At 32.0% G+C, this 21452-nt stretch overlaps 1 protein-coding gene across 1 annotated transcript in view; it reads left to right on the top strand.

Annotated features, from left to right (window-relative positions):
- Positions 1-2813: 2813 nt before the first annotated feature.
- Positions 2814-21452, top strand: part of LOC148283419 (D-galactoside-specific lectin-like) — a gene marked incomplete at its 3' end in the record, with an annotated part of 48225 nt that continues 29586 nt past the window's right edge. Inside the window, exon 1 of the mRNA XM_088223547.1 lies at positions 2814-2883. Coding sequence (XP_088079673.1) covers positions 2814-2883 — 70 coding nt within the window. The remainder of the gene's footprint in view (positions 2884-21452) is intronic.

Here is a 21452-nt window from a genome sequence, read left to right as displayed (position 1 = left end):
GGTTAAATAATGAATAAGTCATACATATATTATTTATTGTTACAATATATTATTTTTGTATCTTATTCTGTAAACGAATTTATAAGTAAATAAACCTATATTAAAATAATCTGTGCAGAAATTATTGCAATAAGTTACTTCATTAGTGAATATAACACCAAGGCCACTTTCGTTGTGAAAACGGTTAAAATAAAAATTACGATGATAAAAATATGTATGTAGTTTTATTCCAGTTTAAATTATAATTTTTACAAGTGACCGGGTTTCGTCGTAACTGCTATTGTTTCGGATTTATTTTCTTTTATTTAAGTGTCAAGCCCTTCCTTTGATTCCGGTGGTCCTTGTTTTGAATCCCAATGTACCTACTCCTCCCTGACGGCGGGTCAAGAAAGCAACGTGTGACAACACAACAAAAAAACCGTACCGCGAACAACAACGAAAACCGTACCGCGAGCGTGACAGTGATTTCGAATCACCAACATACAAGAAAACGTGCAAAGTGACCAGTGCAAACGATAACGGTGTCTTTCTGGACCAGTGCCAAAGGGAGGAAACCGTAAGTCCTTACTCCTTTCATTAATTCCAGGATTGACACTCAAAACCATAACGTCAATTAGTTTACCTAAAATCAAACGTTCCCTGTTTTCTTCGAACACGCGTATCGCGAGAGGGCAGGCCTTGTTTACAGTCCCGAGGTCGAAGGTATCGAGCATCCAACAGCTATATACATATAAATGCGGGCCAATTGCCTAAAGGCCATTTCTTCCTGCCTATCCAAGCCGTTCAGTTCGAGAAAATTTCAATAAAGTATTAGAAATCAAACACTGATTTAAGTCTGCTGAAACGTTATTTTATTTTTACAAATATAAAAAATATAAAAACAAAAATTTCGTAACGAACTTCTTCTCTCTGTAGAACTTCGTGAAAAAAAGATTCAAAATCATTGTTGATGTGGGTCATATTTAACCCAATTATTTCACCTAGTAAGATATTTTCAAAAAGAAAACCCGCTAAGAAAGTTATAAAAAATTCACAACAACACCTAGATCGATTGAGTTTTTTTCAATGTGATTTCAAGTGGCGGGAATCGAATCCACGACGCCAATATCACAGTTGGACGTCTAACCAAATGGCTCTACACCAATTTAAATCCTATTTTTTAACATAAAACCATTTACAACACATTGAAAATGCTCATAAAATGAACGCAAAAATTTCTTTGAAAAAATAGAAAGCGAAAGTAAAAAAGCTTTTAATTTTTTATTTTTTGAACTAAACAAATAAAACGTTTTTATGAAAAAAAAAAAACAAAAAAATGTTTTAGAAAGCAAAAAATAAGTTGAATATAAAGACTTGAAAAACAAATATTTATTTATAAAAATAACAACGACATTGTTGTTTTAGTGTAAATTCTTGACTATTTTGTTTTTATTTATTTAAGGTTTCATACATCCACGTTTCAATTCACATTTCAGCGTGATTGCAATCAAACTGCTGTCAAGTGTTAACAACTTCTCGTTGTGTCTAATTACAAATCTGTTACTGAAGATAGTGATAATTATTTGTTTAGGATCTTGCAAACTGCAGTTAACACTTAGTCGACAGCTGGCGCCATCTGTCGCCGTCGCTGTTAATTTTAAGTTAAGTAAAGTACCAACTTCGTTAGTTGGGCATTGCAAATATTATCCGGATGCTTATCAGTTTCCTTACAATGTACGGATGTTGGATTTTACATTATGTTACAAACTTCTAACGAGACTTCGCAAAAGGTACTGAGGACTCTCGACATGAACACGACACATTATTTTAAGGTAGATGAAGACATCTCAACAGAGCTGAAGAAATTTGAAGAAGGGAGTTTGAAAACCTATTGGTAATCACTTTAGAATTATTGTACAAGACGCGTTTTCGCCTCGTATAAAGAATTGTGAGGCTGTAAAATCTCGGCAAGGCGTATTAGGGTATTCTACTGCGAGCTGCGATAGGTATCAGTAGCCCGTAGTATGAATATTTATTCCAAGTACTGTCGGCTGACAGAAGCGACTAGCAGGTTGTTAATCCGCTTTTGGATTCGGTCAGCCGAATCCAAAAGCGGACTCAAAAGTGGACCCAGGTCCAGGAAGATTGATTGTAGTGAAGATTTCAAGACGAAGTGGCAGAATAATCGGGCAGAGTAGAGTTAAACGAGAGTATTTACTGTTTTCGATCGATGTCTTCATTTCTCACATGTGCACATATTTATACAAGGTTACCAAATCTGACCCTACGGTTAACTTAGGTATGGGAATCGTGCCGGCCCCCCACTCTTGCCAAGTATTCTCCCGAGCGGCCAACGTAAAAAAAAGGCGCCCTCTAGCCAACGTATAAGCCCCGACCCCTTCTCCCGTTCCTCCATTGCAGAATCAAGCGCCGACTAGAGTGGACGTGAAGGGGCCGCTAGCTTGACACGCTCTGCTCAATTCGTCCTTTATACGGCGGCGGCCAGTTAGAAACGGAATTAGCCTCGCAGACTCATACATACTTATAGGTTACATATTAAATACAACTAAAATAATGATTGAAACTTTTATACTAACATACAATAATAAAATAAAGGACAATGACGTCAGCTACAATTATTATTATTGAAATTCACAGTATTAACAGCGTGATATAACATATAAGCGTGAATTCAAAATAAGTTTATTGTACTATACCAAATGACATTGATTTTATCATCATCATCATTCTATGTCCGCTTCCAAGTTGAAGAATATGGTGTTCACAAAGAGCCTCCAGGCATCTCTGTCGGGGGCTAGTCAGTTCATCTTCCCATGTCAGGCTCGTGTCTCGTAGTTCGAACATTAGCTGTCGACGAACAATCAGGAGCGGATGTTAAGGATGGTGAGAACCTGATGCCTTCTAAAGTAGGCAAGCAGAGTTAGGGCGCTCAGGAAGCATTCGCAATTTATGGCCCAGCCAACTGTATCGCCTCCGCTTGATGACAGTTGTCACCGGAGTTTAGTGCGTTTATTCCATAATTTCTTCATTGCTCGCAAAGTCAAACCACCGGTCACTCAATATTCTTCCGAGATACCTATTCTCAAAACTCATTTTGCTGTTTTGAGTGCTAGTGAGAAGCCAAGATTCGCATCCGAAGAGGAAAATGGGTGGAATCCAGGCGTTACATTAACTCGCGACCTTTTCGATGACTTGGTTTGACAGAGTCATGGGGTTTTGGGCATCAAGGGGCGAAGCGTTAGTATATCAGCGCAGTTTTTGCAGTACTGGTTATCTAGAATGGTCAACTACTGAAAAAGTTACGCAAACTACGTTCAATCTTTAAGTATTTAAAGGATGAGTTTAAAAAATGTATATATATTATAAATGTTACAAAATGTGTTTGATTTCAGTTTTGATTTTCTATTGACTTCAATAAACATCAGATTAAAAAAGTTTTCAGCTCTTTTACTTATCAAGCGTCTATATATGGAAAAGTAAAAAAAATGTGGATTTTTAAACATGGGCAGAATGGTGAATGTTACACAATGCGTAAAGTAGCCACTTAAAACGGTTTAGAACTTGTTTAGAAATGTTAATAATTAGTATTTGTTTTAATAATAATTGGATATAAGTTAATATTAGGACATTTATTTATTATGTTTGTACTATTTTAAGACAAACAATTCAAAAAATAAATTAAAAAAAACAGCCAATAACAGGTCATAAGCCCTGTCTAGACCTCAATTTAAACTTGTGGAAAATATTGTTTCTCTCTGTTGCAGCAAATTTTAATCATAAAAACTCACTAAAGGTGATAGATGGACATATTACTGGCGCACTAAATTCGGCGAACGCGCATTTGCGGTCGCAAGCCCTACGGCATGGAATGCTCTCCCAGCAGAGGTTCGAAACTGTGAGAGGGAAGTAATGTTTCGGAAAAAACTTAAAACCCACTTGTTCTCTAAATCATTTGAATAAATCCTTATCATGTGGTGACAAAGTAAATTGATTTTCAAAATTTAAAAAAATAAAAAAATATGTATCTTAATATAATCACTTTGTAAAGCGCCCTTGAGGTATGATTTTACAAAAATGGCGCTATATAAGTTATTCATAATAATAATAATAATAATATTGCTATATAGCGGTCTCTACGGTCTAGGGGTTAAGAAATTTGATTTAAGCACGGATGGTTCTGGGTTCAATTCCCGGTGAGACACAAATAATTAATTAGATTTTTCTCAAGCCTGAGTGTTCTGCGTTGTAATTTACCACTGTTTACCAAGACTTCTTGGCCTGTTGTGGTGTAAAAAAAAATGTAGTAAAAAATACATTTTTACTCAAAATATTGTTTCTTGTGTACGTATTATATTTTGTGTGTTTTCTTTCAACACCGTTGTTAGATAAAAACGTACAAAAATTGTAAAAGGGAATAATATTTTTGGGATCTTCCTTTAATTTTTGCTAGGGTTTGAAGTTTGTTATAAGCACGTGTTTTATCAAAAGAAAAACTTCCACAAAAAATAAATTATTACTTGGTGATATTTTCGATTCGATGCCTCCGGTTATAATATGAGATGTTTTATCGAATGCGTCCCGTAATGGAGCTTTTGAGGGCGGCTTTTTGTTGGCGGCGGAAGAAACTTCTAAAAGAACGATAAAGATAAGGAATTGTTGATGAACTAGAAGTCATTTTAATAATGTATTTTTTAAAAAGTATTTCTGGTTTATATGGAAATAAAAGGAAGTTTTGATTTATGTTTATTATCATCGTTTATCTGCATCCAGAGGGACATAGGAAACTACACTGGTATTTTATTTAATTGTATCTTGATCATTTTTTTGATTGATTGATTAGGTGTTTATTTTGTAGAATTCCATATTTAAACTTATAAGATTAGAAATCAAACACTGATTTGAGTCTACTGAACACTTTATTTTACGATTTGGATAGAATTATAAATAAACTTATCAACGAAGCTTCTTGGTTTAGTTTTACTTTTTATTATTTTGACCAACGAGCGCTTTCGCCTACGTAGGCATCTTAAAATATTTCGTCATTCATCTATAGGTATGTCAACTTCCCTGTCAAAAGATCAACGTTTTGTGCTAACTTTATCTGTTAAAATGTGTATTTCCTACTCTGTTGTATTTCGCGATGTGTTCTTTTCCCACCTTTTAAATAATAAAAGCTTAATCCCAATTTCGGTCCAAAAACTCCCAAAAATGAACTGTTTAGCAAACTAATTGTAAATATTTATGTTTTTTGTCCCCTGTTAAAATAATTATTTGATCTTATCTCCAAAATTTGTTAAGAATAGTATAAAAACTGTTAACGTTGTAAACAATTCACCAGTCTTGAAGATGCGTACTTAGGCAAAAGCGCTCGTTGGTCAAAATAATAAAAAGGAAAACTTAATCAAGAAGTTTCATTGATATGTTTATTTGTAATTTTGTTTATAATTTTATCATAATCATTAACAATGAAATTTTATCAAGAAATATCAACAAAAAACATCAATATTCCTTTATTTTATTTTTAAAAATATAAATAAAAAATCTTGACAATTGTTTCGCCTTGTCAGGGCATTTTCAAACAAATGTGAAGATTAGATGGATTGAATGTCCTTCTTAAGTTATATAATTCAAGGTACTTAAGTAAAAAATAAAAATAATCTCACGAACCAAAGCATGTACATTAATCATAATTGTGGGGAAAACCAATAGTTAAGGGCAAGCCTAATACCCGTATGCAGAGACAAACCTTAAGGTGAAGAAAGTACATTCTATTGTCTTCACCTTCGGGCTATTCTCTGCATTTGAAATTAGAATGTACTTTTCTTACCTTAAGTTTTGTCTCTGCATACGGGTATTAGTGTTTAATTGGTAATGGGGAATTTAGGTACTTATATTTGAATTTCATTAATTTTTTTTAACGAAGTAAGTAATTATTAACATACATGTATTTATTGTAATATAAGTAATGAAGCTTTATAGTTTTATATCTTTAGATAATTGTTGTGGAAATTATATCAATAATACTATAGTAGGTTGGTGTTCTTTATAATTTTAAAAATATTATGAAGAAATTAATATAAACATAAATGTATTTTTATACAATATTTATATTTTAAGAATTTAAAATTTTTTTAATTCAATTGTATGAATTATCTTTATACATATAATTCCTCTGTACGTGTGATGTCACCGTACTCCTCCTAAACGGCTTAACCGATTTACGTGCGGTTTTCAGAGAAATATATATCTTTGCGTTGTGCGTGTTCGTAAATTGGTCTTTTGTCTATGAACATTTGGACAAACTCAAATATTGTAATGAAACTAACTGGTCCAAGAAGAAGTTGAAAAATTGAAAAATTGTTTTCAGGCGTTGCCTAGTATGTGAAACAATTGAGTCAGATGACTCTCTTCACAAATAAAGGTTTCAGCTCTTTAACTTCACTAAAATCAACAGATGGAAGAATTGAAGAAATATTGATTTTCAAACATAGGCAAAATGGTGAATGTTACACAGTATGTTAAATGGTCACTTAAACCAGCCAATGACAGGTCATAAGCCCTGTAAATGCCTTGACTTCCATTTTCCCTTATTTAAGGTATTCTCCATCCCTGTTTTAATTTGTTAATCTTAATGACCCCTGAGGGGGTGAAATCCAGTCTTTTGTCTATGAACATTTGGACAAACTCAAATATTGTAATTAAACTAAGAATGTTATTTATTAAAAAAAATTAAGCAATTTAAATAAAATGTGCAAAATCAATAAATCAACTAGTAAAAAGCCCCGGATTTACCTAGATATCTGTCGGCAAACACCCTGATTTGAATCTTAATGAGTTCCATAGTGAAATGGAACAACTATACCGAGGGAAAATGATTCTTTTCCTTAAAAAATGCTAATAAACCCTGCTTGGAATTCTCAACCACGATAACATATTTTCCCCCTGATACTTCATCGGCATTCTCGAGCGTGGCCTTTGACCCCAGAAAAAGAGAAATTATGGAGTTTTGAATTCACTTGAACCTCCGTGGTGTGAATATAATGGCAAAAGTCATTATCGGTATTTTTAAATTTTAAATTCACTGATAGAATCGGAATGGAAATCAGTAGTTTGAGAGTTCCACTTGTGACAAAGGGAATAATGGGAATCCGAGTATTGATCGGTTTAATCAAGTTTGCGTTTATTTTTCCATGATAACTACGTTTATATATTATCTAATTTAAATCCATTCCATAATTTTCTCCCCCTTCTATGCCAATCAATTTCTCCTCTGTTAATATCTTTATTAAGAAATACAAAATTTTATTAAGCAAGACATATACACATTGATTTTTTGAAGGATTTTTACAAACCCTCAGACACGCGCCCACTTAATCAGTTAATAAAACAATAAAACTGAACGTTTCCGTCTTATTGTCAAATGGTTGGCACGTTTGCATACGAGCAAGAGTTCTAAGATTCGACTTTCGATATGTTTTATACTAAAATATGCATTTTATTGTATACGCTGCGGTCGATGTAATAACGCACCATCAGGTGCATATGGGGAAATGGTGATGATAATGTACCTTCATTCTAAAAATTGAATTAAACAAAAAAAGAAAATAAAATTATTGATGTAGTAAACATATCGTTTGTTTCAAACTATTTATGTTTTATTTTATGACTTGTTACCTTTACCAAGATTACCTATTATAAACATAATTATTTTTAAATGGTGGCTTACTTCGTTTGAATCAATATCGATTGAAATCAAGAAACTTTAGACTGAATGATATTTTCAGAAAAAAAACGTGAACGGCTTAGCGAGCATTTTTATGACATCTAAATTCACTTTGAACATAGGCGCAAATTTGGTGTGTACAATACAAGAAAACGTCGTATTAAAAAATAAAATAAATTTTTCAAGATTCTTAATGATTCTTAATAAAAAACCGTCCGATTAAATTGAATACAAAAGTAACTAATGTTATTAAATATAAGTATATACCTACTTACCGACTTTTTAGTCCAACGGTTTTGAGACGTACCCGTCTCTTCGTCAGGAGACTCACGACACCAATATGCAAATACTTAAATACACACCCACCTTCACCATCACCGTAGTATATATATAGTATTTCCAAAAGTACATTAATCATATGCAGATTTTTATAAATGCGAACACCACCATGTCTAAACATGCAGTAAGCTTGATTAAAAAAAATAATTAACCTTAAATCAAAGAATTGTTAAGGAGTCATAAGGGAGGAGGGATAGAGATGGGGTTACCCGGTTGGTTAATTTTTTTATTCAAAAAGAGGGCTGTACTGAAAAGTAATTTGATTATTTACTAAGGGAATATAATTTTTTAAGCCGTTTTAATGTGAAAAATCCCCATATTATTTCATTTAAGTTCTTTCTTATTATTTGAATGTATTTTTTTTACTTCTATATCCTTATCAAAGTCGTGATTTGAAGTTTTAAGATGATTAGAAAACTCTGAAAAATTATTATTTTTTAAACATGTTCTTTAATGCAAATATTGAAAAATAAAAAGTGAATAAGGAATACAAAAGTGTTTACGCTATATTTAAGGATTATCGCATTTAGTTATAGAGCATACTTATAATTTTAAATTCTTATTTAAAATGCGATGGATAAGGAAATATATAATTGTGATTAATTATCATAAAAACTTGATAAAAATGTTACAATCACACGAAGGCACTTCTTTCGTAACGACCAGTTTCAGAAAATATGGTGACAACATAATGATACCATTGTTAAGGCATTACGAAAAATATAAAGGCACGTTTCATACAAGCCTTCATAAAAATATTTGTTCGGAGAAATGCCTACCTTTCGCGAATACGTGACCAACAGCGAGTGATTCGTTCTCATAGAATGTTCTAGTACCTAAGTATTATAGCGTATAGGAATCGTGAACGAGATTTTAGTTTTTCAGAAAAAATATGCGTGATTCATAATTGTTTTTGAACTATTTTGCGTACGTAGGTAAGATTGAGAACTAATCAGTTTTGAAAAAAGTTGAACTCTCATATATGATTTTATATTATTTGTAAATAAAGATAAAACTTGTTCACAAAAGTGCTTTTCTCGTTTTAAATATATTTAATAGAGCTCGTAAAACGTATATTTTTACAGTAAGAAAATAAAAACTGATATTGCGCTATTTTTCATAACTACTTAGGTTTGTAAACGGTTTTCAAAAGTAATGCTGATGGAAAAAAACATGTTGCTCGTTTCATTTATTTATTTTAATATTAAAAATGGGCCCGCCATTTATGAGATATGCAATAAAATAAAAAAACAATACGCAAATGAATCTTTTTGATAGTGACAATTATTAATATAATTTCTATAAAGAGTGTGTAATGCTGTGTTTGATGTTTCTAATATTAAATTTTCTTACAATTTTGGATAATATTAACTGAAATTACGTTTGAAAAAAAAATGTACTACAGTCCCGAATAACTTTTTTTATAACTACTGCGAGTATAACATCTTAATTTTATAAATATTATTAAATATTAATGAAATAATTATATAAATAATAATGAAAAAAATTCTGAAAAATAAAAATTTTACGATCTTGCAAACTAAAAAACATATTAGATTTTATTGATATTACAACAGAGATTAACAAAAAAATGTGAAATTCTTAGCACAAGCAGGGTTTGTCATCTGTTTTTTTATTGTTAAGTTGATCCTTCAGTTTTGGTATATATAAAAACAAAACACATAAAAATTAAATATATTGAAAACGAAAATATAATCATAATCATCATTATACCCTAATCTAAACCTAATAGTACGTAATACTGAATCAGAAAAATAAATGCTGTGTATTTCAATCACGTGTTACAGAATGGTAGAGTTATCAGTCTTACGCCTCAGGTGCTAATCTAGGGACAGTAAAATATAGCCATGAAAAACCACCGTATAAACAAACCATTCTTTTTAACCCTCCCAGAAATTAAACCCAGGACCTCAAACATGGTGGGCTAACACGCTAAGCATTTCATCGCGAGGCTGGATATCCTCCAATTGATTTCCTTTTTCAGAATTATTACCTTCGAGTAGAAAGAGAGTAGCTTTCGAGTCAAAAACAGTCGTCAGGGATTCTGGTTCTATTTCACTAACAGAATTATTCATCCGCCCGGATACAGACAGAATAAGAAAAATAATAATTTTTATTATACCTAAACGTTTTTCTTTTACTTTAAGACTCAAAATATTAGTGAAAATATTCCAATTCAATATTTTTTCAACAATATATTGAGTTTAACAGGAACTGTATGGATAAAGATGTACTAACACATGCAGAATAGTTAATATTAAACAGTGTATAAAGTGGCCACTTAAACTAGTCAATGAGAGGTCACAGGCACTGTAAACGCCTAGACTATATTTTTTCTAGTGTGCATATACTGTTTGGAAATGTTAAAAAATAGTATATATTTTAATGATAATAAATATTAGGACATTCATGTATTATGTTTGTATTATTTTAAGACTAATAAATTCAAGTCGTCATGTTTCTGGCATAAGTAAGTACCTACCTAATTACTTTTTACTTGTTACGAGTACTGTACTTTTAAAGTTATAAGCTCATCTAAAATCAACAATTCAAATAAAACTACAAACTAAAACCTGTTGTTTTTTTTTTATGAAATGTCAAATATTTTCATTCACTTTGTAAATAAAGATTATTTAATTCCGTTTGTGAAGACATCGCGTTTTTCGATAGTTACCGACTTGTGACAGAAACCCTACAAAAAATTATATTAACATATTACAACAGAGATGAAGAACATTTAAGAGAAGGTAATATAGAAGTCTAGGCATCTACAGGGCCTATGACCTGGCCATGGCTGGTTTAAGTGGTCACTTTACACACTGTGTAACATTCACCATTCTGCCCATATTTGAACATCTATATTCCTTCAATTATTTAATCTGTTGATGTTTGTGAAGTGAAAGAGCTGAAACCTTAATTTATGCGGGTGAGATTCGTGTAATTGAATTATTTCACCTACATACTGGGCAACGCCTGAAAATGTCATTTTTTCAATTCCTATACTTCTATAATGTAACTATGACTGAATGTAAGATTGTAGTAAATGGAGATAGTTTGAAACAGGTCGAAGAATTTGTATTTCTGGGTAGTATGTTTACTAGAGATGGAAATATGGACAAGGATATTGAAAGGAGGGTTAGTGCCGGTAACAGAGTTAATGGTGCCTTAAAGTCTGTCGTAGCAAATAAGTGTCTATCGCAAGAGGCTAAATTAGCAGTTCATAATGGAGTTCTGGTACCAACCCTAATGTATGGAAGCGAAGCATGGAGTTGGAAAAAAAGGGACGAAAGTAGACTGAATGCTGTTGAAATGCGATCCCTCAGGCGAATGTGCGGAAAAACAATGTATGATAGGTGCCCTAATGTCGAAATTAGAGCAGAATGCAAGGCTGAGTTAAGCATTATCGACAAAATTAAGAAAGGTCTTTTGCGATGGTTCGGTCATGTGGAGCGAATGAATGATGAAAGAACGGCTAAAAAGATTTATGATGCGAATGTGTCTGGTTGTAGAAGTCGAGGAAGGCCGAGAAAGACATGGCATGATCAAGTACAACAAATTCTTGAAAGTGGTTATGTGAAAAGTCGGAATAATCGACGTGCGTGCATGAGAAGATGTATGAATGTGAAGGAAGCAAAGGAAGTGTGCCAGGACAGAGTGGTGTGGCGTTCTATCCTCTCTGCCTACCCCTCTGGGGAAATGGCGTGATGGTTAGTTAGTTAGTTAGCTATACTTCTTCATGGACCAGGTGGATTTAACAACAATATTTTGAGTTTGTCCGAATTTTTGTAGTCAAGGACTGGATTTAACTCCCTGGGGAGCTGTTTCTATTGACATATTACAACAGAGATCTGCTGTTATAATATATTTGTTAATGTTAGTATTTTTTAATTTAGTATTTTAATCTAATTCATAAATGTTTTGCTTCTGGTAAAATGAAAACAAGTATTTGACGATGCGCAACGTTGTAGTAAAGGACATAAAAAAAGCCTTGTCTAAAAGTAAACTACATAAAGGAGTAGTAGGTTGCCTTGGCCGGTGTCTAAATTATTATTTCTGGGGGCTTTGTTCGTATAAAGCGTAATTTTTCTTCGTCCGTAATACCGATCCTTTCTGGGTACGTAGAGTCATTTCGCGTAGGGTGCCTTGCAATAGGGTAGTAGCGGCTAGAATTTCAACAATATTACAATTTATTCATAGTTACATTTAATTGAAAGAAATTATCGTTGTTATTATTATTGACAACTTATAAAGCGCCATTTTCATAATATAATACCGCAAGGGCACTTTACAAAGTGATTATATAAAGATATATAATAACTTTTTAATTTAAGAAAAAAAATGCACTTTGTCACCACATGCTAAGAATTTATTCAAAGAATTTAGAGAACAAGTGAGTTTAAAGTTTCTTAAAAATAAATTAAATTAGTGACAAAAAAACGAGTACGTCTTAAAACCGGGAGATAAAAATTAGTAAATGGTTATTATTATAATTATTATAATGGATAACTTATAAAGCGCCATTTTCGTAATATAATACCTCAAGGGTGCTTTACATCGTGATTCTATTGTTAAATAAACTTAACTGAAGCATTTTAATTTGTACTTTAATTAAAACAATTTATTTTGTTGTCACATGCTACCGATTTAGTCAAATGATTTAGAGAACAAGTGGGTTTTAAGTTTCTTCCAAAACATCACTTCACTCTCACAGTTTCGGATCTCTGCTAAGAAAGCATTCCATGCCGTAGGGCCTGCGACCGCAAATGCCCGTTCGCCAAATTTGTTGCGCTGTTTGCGTAGAGGCATAATAACTTTTCTTTTCGACGTAGATGTAGTTGATCTAAGCGTAAGACGCCTGTCAGCTAGTTCATTTGGAATGCAGAGTTCCCTTAGATATTCTGGAGCAGAGTTGTGCAGTGACTTATACATAAGCCAACAGAGTTTGTATTCCACCCTCTGTGAAAAACGTAGCCAGTGCAATTCCAGAAGTAGTGGAGTGATATGAAACTTGGAGATTCCAAAAATAAGTCTCGCTGCGGCATTTTAATACAGACTGTAGGCGAGTCATTCTATTCATTGGTAGACCTGTGTAGATACTATTACAATCATCATACTTTCTCAATTTGCTCTAAGTGGTGCATCATCATCATCATCATTTTATTTGCGCAACTGTCCAAGGACTATGAAATATTTTATTGTGAAAACACCCTTTTAAATAAATATTTCATATCAACCATGCCGGGAATCAAACCCGAGACCTCTTGCATGGAAGGGTTACGTGGTGACTATTACACCACGGAGCCTAGTGGTGCATAGAACACTTAATTGATACTTTAATTGCAGTGTATCCTGATTATTTGATACTCTAAGTTAACAGAACAAGTCTTACGCTTTATATTCAGTACAGAGGCGGTGAAATATGGTAATAACTCAATCAATACAAATTTTTATGTTAATTTTGGCGGAAACGAAATTCACCTTAAGCATGCTTTTGATTTTCTTTTACAATTGCGCCGTCCTGGAAGACCATCGATGATAATCTTTCGGCTTTATTCAATGGAACTAAGAGACGCGGGAATAACACAGGAGGCATTTGGTGATGGTCACATGCTCCAGGAGTGGATGTGAAAAAGAAAAAAGAACTATTGAATCGGAAAAAACTCGTGCAGGATTCTGGTTTAATTCCGTTTAGATACGCGAACTCATAGAAAGATTGATTTGATACTTGATCTTATTTATTGATTTATGCCAAAATGATTAGTTCATATAGGTGATAAAGGATAAATGACCCAGACAATGTAAAAAATATTTTTTGTGGCACTTTTTCGGCTAATCAGATAGGAATCGAAATGTAACTTTAAATAAAATGCGCATTCAACTCAAACAAACTAGCCATTGTTATTCCGAGTTGTTGAAAACAGGCATAATATTCCAAAGTAGTATGAAAAGTAGGATGCTACTAACAATAAATGTAAATTCAGCGATTTTCATTGTTGGCAAATGGGGGATTTGTAACAAGCAATTTAATAATATTATAAGGTTTTCTGCCCACCATGCAGATTTAATTACAGATAAACAATTAATTAGTATCAAAAATAGCTAAGCGCGAAATTCACTATTTTTTTAATGAATTTCTAATAACAATCTGCAGGGAGGGATACGTCTTTAATGTGTTATATTATCGCGTTTAAAATTTAACGTTGTGCTGATAATGGACCTTGTGTGGCTTTGATGTCACATATGTCTACATAAAACACAAGACTCGACATTTGCAAGTCTGTCTTCCTTTTTAAATAACTAAGGCATATTCTGCCAAATCAGACCATTCTTTGTCACTCACCTAAACCGCTTATACACAGACTTAGAAATGAATGTACCTCTCATATCGACATTTTTAATTCGAGTCTCTGTGAATTCAAATTATCTTTTTATAAATATTTTATGATGTTCTATGATAACTATTCACCATTAATTTGCTTAAGCTACTTATGCCAATGATCTGCTGTTAACTCATTTTATGTTCATTATATACTAACTTTTTTATATCTTTTGTATGCCGATATACAAGTTCGTATGTACTCGTATGGGTGTATATTTTTCTTGTTCTTTTTCTTCTTTTTTTATGTATTTTCATGTTTTTTTGCACATTTTACTGATCTCTTGACTTGTGCCGTTTAATAAATAAATAAATTAGTAAATAAAAAAAACATTACTACGTAATACATTTTTAGAACCTTAAATTCCTTTCATTGAATTGTTTTTAATGAAAAAATAAAAAGAAATATACTTTTTCTTTCCCGATTCCTCTTCTTTTTTTCTTCCAAACTCACCTGATTCCACGTTTCTCATATTTTATCTGTATAGCAGCATATACTTATAGTAAAGTTTATTTGTGTAAGGCTTATCCCCTGCTCTTATCTTTAATTCATAAGTTTTTTATCATGTATGTATCTTTTGATATATATTTTGTTTTTTACAACAAACTTATAATCAACTCCTCTCTTGACCAGTCTGTTTTTTGGATGCCTGGAAACATTGCTTTTAGGAAAAAGTCCGCCAAAGTATATATTTACTTTACTCAAAGATTCAAATAAATAAATACTAATATCTTCGTGTTTATAAATTAAAGAAAAAAGATTACTAATAATATACATAATGAATTTATACATGTTAATTAATTGTTTTTAAATACGTGCATTTATTGTTTATTTTTAATCTAGATAAAAAAGACATAAAATAGATGCTTACATCGAACGACTAATTGAAATTGAACATGTTAAATATTTAGAAATAACAATAGATAGACAATTGACATAGACAACTGACATCAATAATGTAATTAGAAAAATATCAACATTACCAAGTCTTTTTCCAAAACTAAAAACTTTATTCCAAAAACGGAAAAAATTCTTATGTATGAAGCCTATGTCAAGTCTAAAATATCTTATCTGCAACAACTATGGGAAACAGGACACCAAAATGACATGAACAGACTACAACGACAGCAAAATAAAATATTGAAGATAGTATATGACCTCCCTTATCTAACACCATCTAAATAACTCTTTAAATAAAACTAAATAATTAAATGTTAATGAACTTTTTCAACTAGAATACTTTAAAAAAATCTTAAGTTAGCAACTGATATCATTGTAGATAAAAAACTGAAATCTGAAACAAATTGTAATAAACATGGACATAATACAAAAATCTCAGATCAATATCACATACCACATTCCAAAACGAGACAAAGAGAATCAAGACTAATAAATCAGTGATTTAAATTACACAATGAACTACCAAACAAAACTTAATAAAAGGCTCAGACAAACTTTTTAAAAGATGTAAAAAATATTATTATCAACAACAGAGTATGAATAAAAAAATATCCCAACGCTGGCCGATGCAGCAAACTTCCGCCATCATCACCAAAGTACTTTTGAAACGACCCAAATTTTTACCGGACACGGAGCTATGAGAAGTTATCTTTATAGGTTTAGATGAAGGAATTTTGACTTTTGTCCATGCTATGATATTTCTTCACAGAGTATCGAACGTCTGTTATTTCAGTGCCCATTTTTCAGTTTACAACGCCATAATCTTGAAGCAGAATGCAAGAAAGATGGAATATCCTTGACAGATATCCACACTGTAGTTAAACGTAGTTATCACGCGCTTTTGTTCTTGAACTCTGCAACAATGGTGATTGGATTCATAAAGGTGATAAACCAAAATCAGTGATCGAACATCCCATTTCCAAGACAACAAAAACGATTTTTTCCGAGTACCTTTGCATTGTACATGACACGTAAGGCTATTAAATACAGGGGTCTAAATTTATATTTATAAAAAAAAATATATATAAACTATTTTGGTAAAATGAATGTAATTATCCGATAGATTTTTTAGCACTATATTTTAAGAGTTAATACTAAAGGCTTCATTAAAAAAACAAAATTACTTTGTCTTTTTGTGACATCTGGCACTTAATATTATATAGATGGGCACTCTTTACACGCTTTTTTGCACTATCGGATTCTATGTATATTTGCCATAGGCCGCTTTTTATGGACTCCTATTTTTTTTCCATTTCCTGGCCGAATATGGCGAGAAAAGTGGCTCTGTTCACTGTACGTGTATTCATGAACGACATACTCGTACATTACATTACCGAGGGTGGGTAGTTTTTCTTCACTTACACTGTCCCTTTCTCAGTAAGAACCCTAATTTAGGACCCTACTTACAACCGTTGAATAAAACCTAATTATAGGGAGAGATACGCAAAGTATGTACGTCACTGTACTATGTAACTCAGCATTTATTCCACACGCCCAAAACCATTAATTTTAAAGATCAATAGTCTTCCTATAGTTTTGCTCATATATCAATAATTGATTTTTGTCGAAAAATCGAGTCACTTTTTTTATTTTCAATTGATAATCTGCGATATTAATTCTGTTTTTCTCTACTGTTTTTTTTTATTTTACTTTTTCTGTAAGGTTAACATTTTATACTGTATCGGATTGACTCATTACCATATGAAAGATATAGGATATAAAGGACAAATGTCAAAACAATAAGTTTAGTATGTTTTAAAACCTCTCAGACATTACAATAAACTATTAGATGTAAAGGAATCTCAACAATGTTTTGAGTATGTTCCAATGCTCGCAGACGAGCTGAGTTTCCTTTCTAAGAAGTTATTCATATTTAAATTTATCGCAACATAAAAGAAACACATTTTCAAGAAGGAGATATGGAAATCTAGGCATTTACTGGGCTTATGACCTGTCAATGGCTGTTTTAAGTTGCCATTTTACACACTGTGTAAAATTCACCATTTTGCCTATGTTTAAACATCAACATTTCCTCAACTCTTCCATCTGTTGACTTTTGTTTAGTAAAAAAGCTGAAACAGTTATAATGTGGGTGAGATTCATTTGGCTGAACAAACTCACTTACTAGGTAACGCCTTAAAACACTTTTCCAATTCTTATTCTTCTTCTTTTACCAGGTAGTTTTTTAAACAATGTTTTAAGTATGTCCAAATGATTGCAGACTAGCTGGACGTCCTCCCTAGGTGGCCACTTAAACCAGCCAATGACAGTTCATAAGCCCTGTAAATGCCTAGACTTCCATATTCCCTTCTCAAAAATGTTTTCCTTGTCTTTGCAACAAAAAGTTAAGGAATCTGTTTGATGTACTCGTAAATGGCCCATACCGGTGTATACAATCGAAAAAGGCTTTTATTAATTTTGATTTAATAATTTATTGTTAATATAATTGATAATTTAACTCAATTTTTTTTTGTCTTATTATTTAGTATTTACCAAACAAATATCATTGCAATTCACACATAAATGCAGTGCTGTTTACACAAAAAAATTGCAAATAAGTCAAAAATTATTAATTTATATTCTTGCCGTGATCGAACCTAGTAATTGTTGTAAAACGCGAACCACGATATTGTAAAATGAATGATTACTACTTATGACGTCAAATTCTGCAATTCATTATGTTATTGCAAAGTGGAATGAAAAGCTCACAAAAATATTCAGTTTATAAACAATTTAAAATTTAAATTACTTCGAAAGGAACATAATTTAAATAAAAGTATTCGCACCTGTCTCTTCCCAACATCTATCAATATCAAGGCTTTATTGTTTCTAAAGGTATTGTCTTAAAGTTCATTTTACCTCTCAGAACCTCCCAGGGTGGTAGAATCACCCCCTTCATATTTTACACTGGCTCAGAAGACAATGACCCATTTTCTCCGTTGACATAACGAGAGATTAGCAATAAGTTTTATGATGAAAATTAATTTTTAATATCTTAATTAAAATGACGTTCCAACAAACAGATATTTCTAATACCTACATGTAATATCAATAAAATTTTAGTTGTTTTTTTTTATATTCTTGTTTTAACAAAAAAACTCCTATTGTTATAAAAATGGACAATGCGGTCGATAGAACTACCAACCAGCGGCCCCTGTTACAGTTTTAATAAAATTTAAATACATGTAATTCAAAAACATTTTCACGATAAAACTTCATCAATTTTTAAAAATTTTACCTGTTTTTATTGTATACATTCAAACAAAACTTTATTTTGATAATTGATACAATTGTTATTACTTTATTCTTAAATTATTTTAATTTAAACTCTTTTATTTCCATAATTATATAAAATCATAATTTACAACTCCTGCTTGTACTTGTATATAACATGGACATTTGTTTTGTCTCCCACCAGTCTGATGATGTCGGTCACGACGAAACCTGGTCACTGGTAAAAAATCATAAATACATATTTTTTTTATTATTATAATTTAAATGCCGTTCCACCAAGAAATATCAGTAGAAAAACTCAATCTAGTCATAAAAATGGTCTGATAAAATACCAGCATTTAAGTTAAGGTTATACTGTTAGAATTCTAAAATAATTAAACATAAAACCAGACAATAACAACTATTCTACGTTTAATAAACGCAAGAAAATAAAATATACTATACAATTGCCTTAAACACTACAGCGAATTGAATCCTTGAAAAAATATTTTGAAGACAAATTTAAAATCAACTTTAAAAACAGCACGACTACACAACCAGAACTGACATGACATGACTTGATCTCATAATATATTTATAAAACCGTAACGGACTTTCAAAATTAAAAATAAATAAAAATTGATTCTACAATGAGTTATGATAACTAAAAAAAATACAACTTGGCCACCACATACCGCACACCGCATCTTAGGACATAAGTCTCCTTGGTGGTGCCCACATACACGGAAAAGTAGCTCGTTGGCGAACGACAAAAACTGCCTGATAAAGCTCCCTGTATCTGGTAGCTTTAGCATCTTTGTGCTAATAGTAGGTAATCTAAGAGAACATAATATGCACTTTATTGGGTTGAGAAAAGAGAGAAGTGAATTCTTCACTGAGTGGGATTTAATTGATTGGACATGATCGATTCGCCGAAATTATTACAAAGCTTTTGAAAAGCTTTGAAATTATTTTAAGAAGCCACCAGATCTGTATCCAACAGGACCTACTACAAGGCCACGGATAGTAGCAAGAAGCTTCATTCGGTAATCATAGAGAGGGAGAAAGGGACAAGACTACAAAATGTGTTCAAAAGAACGATAAGGATATCCGCAACAGCACGAAAGGGAATCAACAATATTGAAAACAAATAATTTGTCATTTAATGAAACATTAACCTCATGAAAATAAAGTAAATATTTTATAAATATTATGTATAACTTAATGAGAACCCACAGAAAAATGATTCAGGAGAAGCCGAACTATTAACACAATCGACCTTCGACTTCCACTTTGACAGTGTTTGACATTTTGTGTCCAAGTTTTATTTATTTCAACTTATGCCTTAAGCATTTTTATTACGTGTGATATCATGTCACTTGATAAGCCCTTATCACTTATTACGGTTACGATATCTTGCTCATACTTCTACATGGCGCCTCTAGCTGGATTTGCTCTAAACTGATACTATTTAAGCTATTTCAAATTTGTTAGAAAAATCTAATGTGTCTCCAGAAAAAAATGTACCCAATCGACATTGAATCGCGTTTTAAACTATGATTTAATTAAATAATCAACATCTTCTTTCCTTTGTGCCTATTTCTACGGGGAAATAACATGAGGGTAGTAATAGTACCAGCAACCGGATACCGCAAGCTTTGGTTTTTAAATCAAATTAAAGATTTGTCAAACTCTTTTTATATTTTATCGACAGCGTTCCTGTCAGAAAAGTTAGAACATTTGTTTTTTTGATCAAATCTCTCTTAATACTGAATTGAAATTGTACGGAAAAAACGCCCCCGGCTTTTCGTTAGTCAAGTCAGGGGTTAAGTAATATGGTTAGTATCGACTAAATCGAGGATTTCATATAGAAATCAATCTAGCTGGCCTTTTTGTCTCCCTTCTTAGGATTATTTTGCTAAACCCCTAAAAGCTGAAAGCGAAGAAAATTGACTGTGATGGAATAATGGAGGGTTTTTTGAACTCGTACAAGACACAATTTGCAGATTAAGAATATTGATTTTTTGCGAGGCATAGTACGTTGAGCAATGAATTATTTTTCGGTTTATTTTTTCATTTGAACGAACGTAAATACAATTTACGTTAAGAACTACGATGAACAGTAAAAAAGATATCTCAAAAGTTCAACGGAGGTGGTTAAATCATAAATGTTCTAAAGAGCTTAACCGTCAACAAACGTTTTAGGTTTTATGTTTTTTATTACAGAAAATCAATGGATCAAGGAATCTCTGCAGCTTTATATGTGGAAAAGAAATTGAACAATGTACATTCCATCCAAATCTTTAATATAGCTTGTCTTACAAGTGCTTTAGTATTTTTAAATGAAATATTCTACGGTGCCTATGAACACAAATGAAATTCGTATGTTTACATGGTTCATCGACAGGCACATTAAATTTTTTTTAAAGTTTGTAAAGTGGCCACTTAAACCAGCCAATGACGGGCATAATCCCAGTGAATGCATAGACTTCCATATTCTCTTTCCGAAAATGATTTCATCTCTGTTACAACAAATTAAGATCACAATAACAAAGGTTTATTTAACATTCGAACGCACTGTACAATTGCATCGTCCTTTATAAAACAGGTTATCTTAGTAACGAAGACTTTTTTTTTGTATTAAGAATAATAAACATTAATTAAATAAATACGTTTGTTGCAACAGGGAGGAAAAACATTTTTGAGAAAGGAATATGGATGTCTAAGCATTTACAAAGCTTATGATCTGACATTGGCTAGTTGAATCCCTTCTCGAAAAGGTTTTCCCTTTCTGTTAAAACAAATTAAGATCATAATAA

The sequence above is a fragment of the Micrasema longulum genome, unplaced genomic scaffold, assembly GCF_059751315.1.
Source record: "Micrasema longulum isolate JH-2025_06_02 unplaced genomic scaffold, ASM5975131v1 h1tg000241l, whole genome shotgun sequence".
NCBI classification, from domain to species: Eukaryota; Metazoa; Arthropoda; class Insecta; order Trichoptera; family Brachycentridae; genus Micrasema; species Micrasema longulum.
This window is presented reverse-complemented; position numbering and strand designations above follow the sequence as displayed.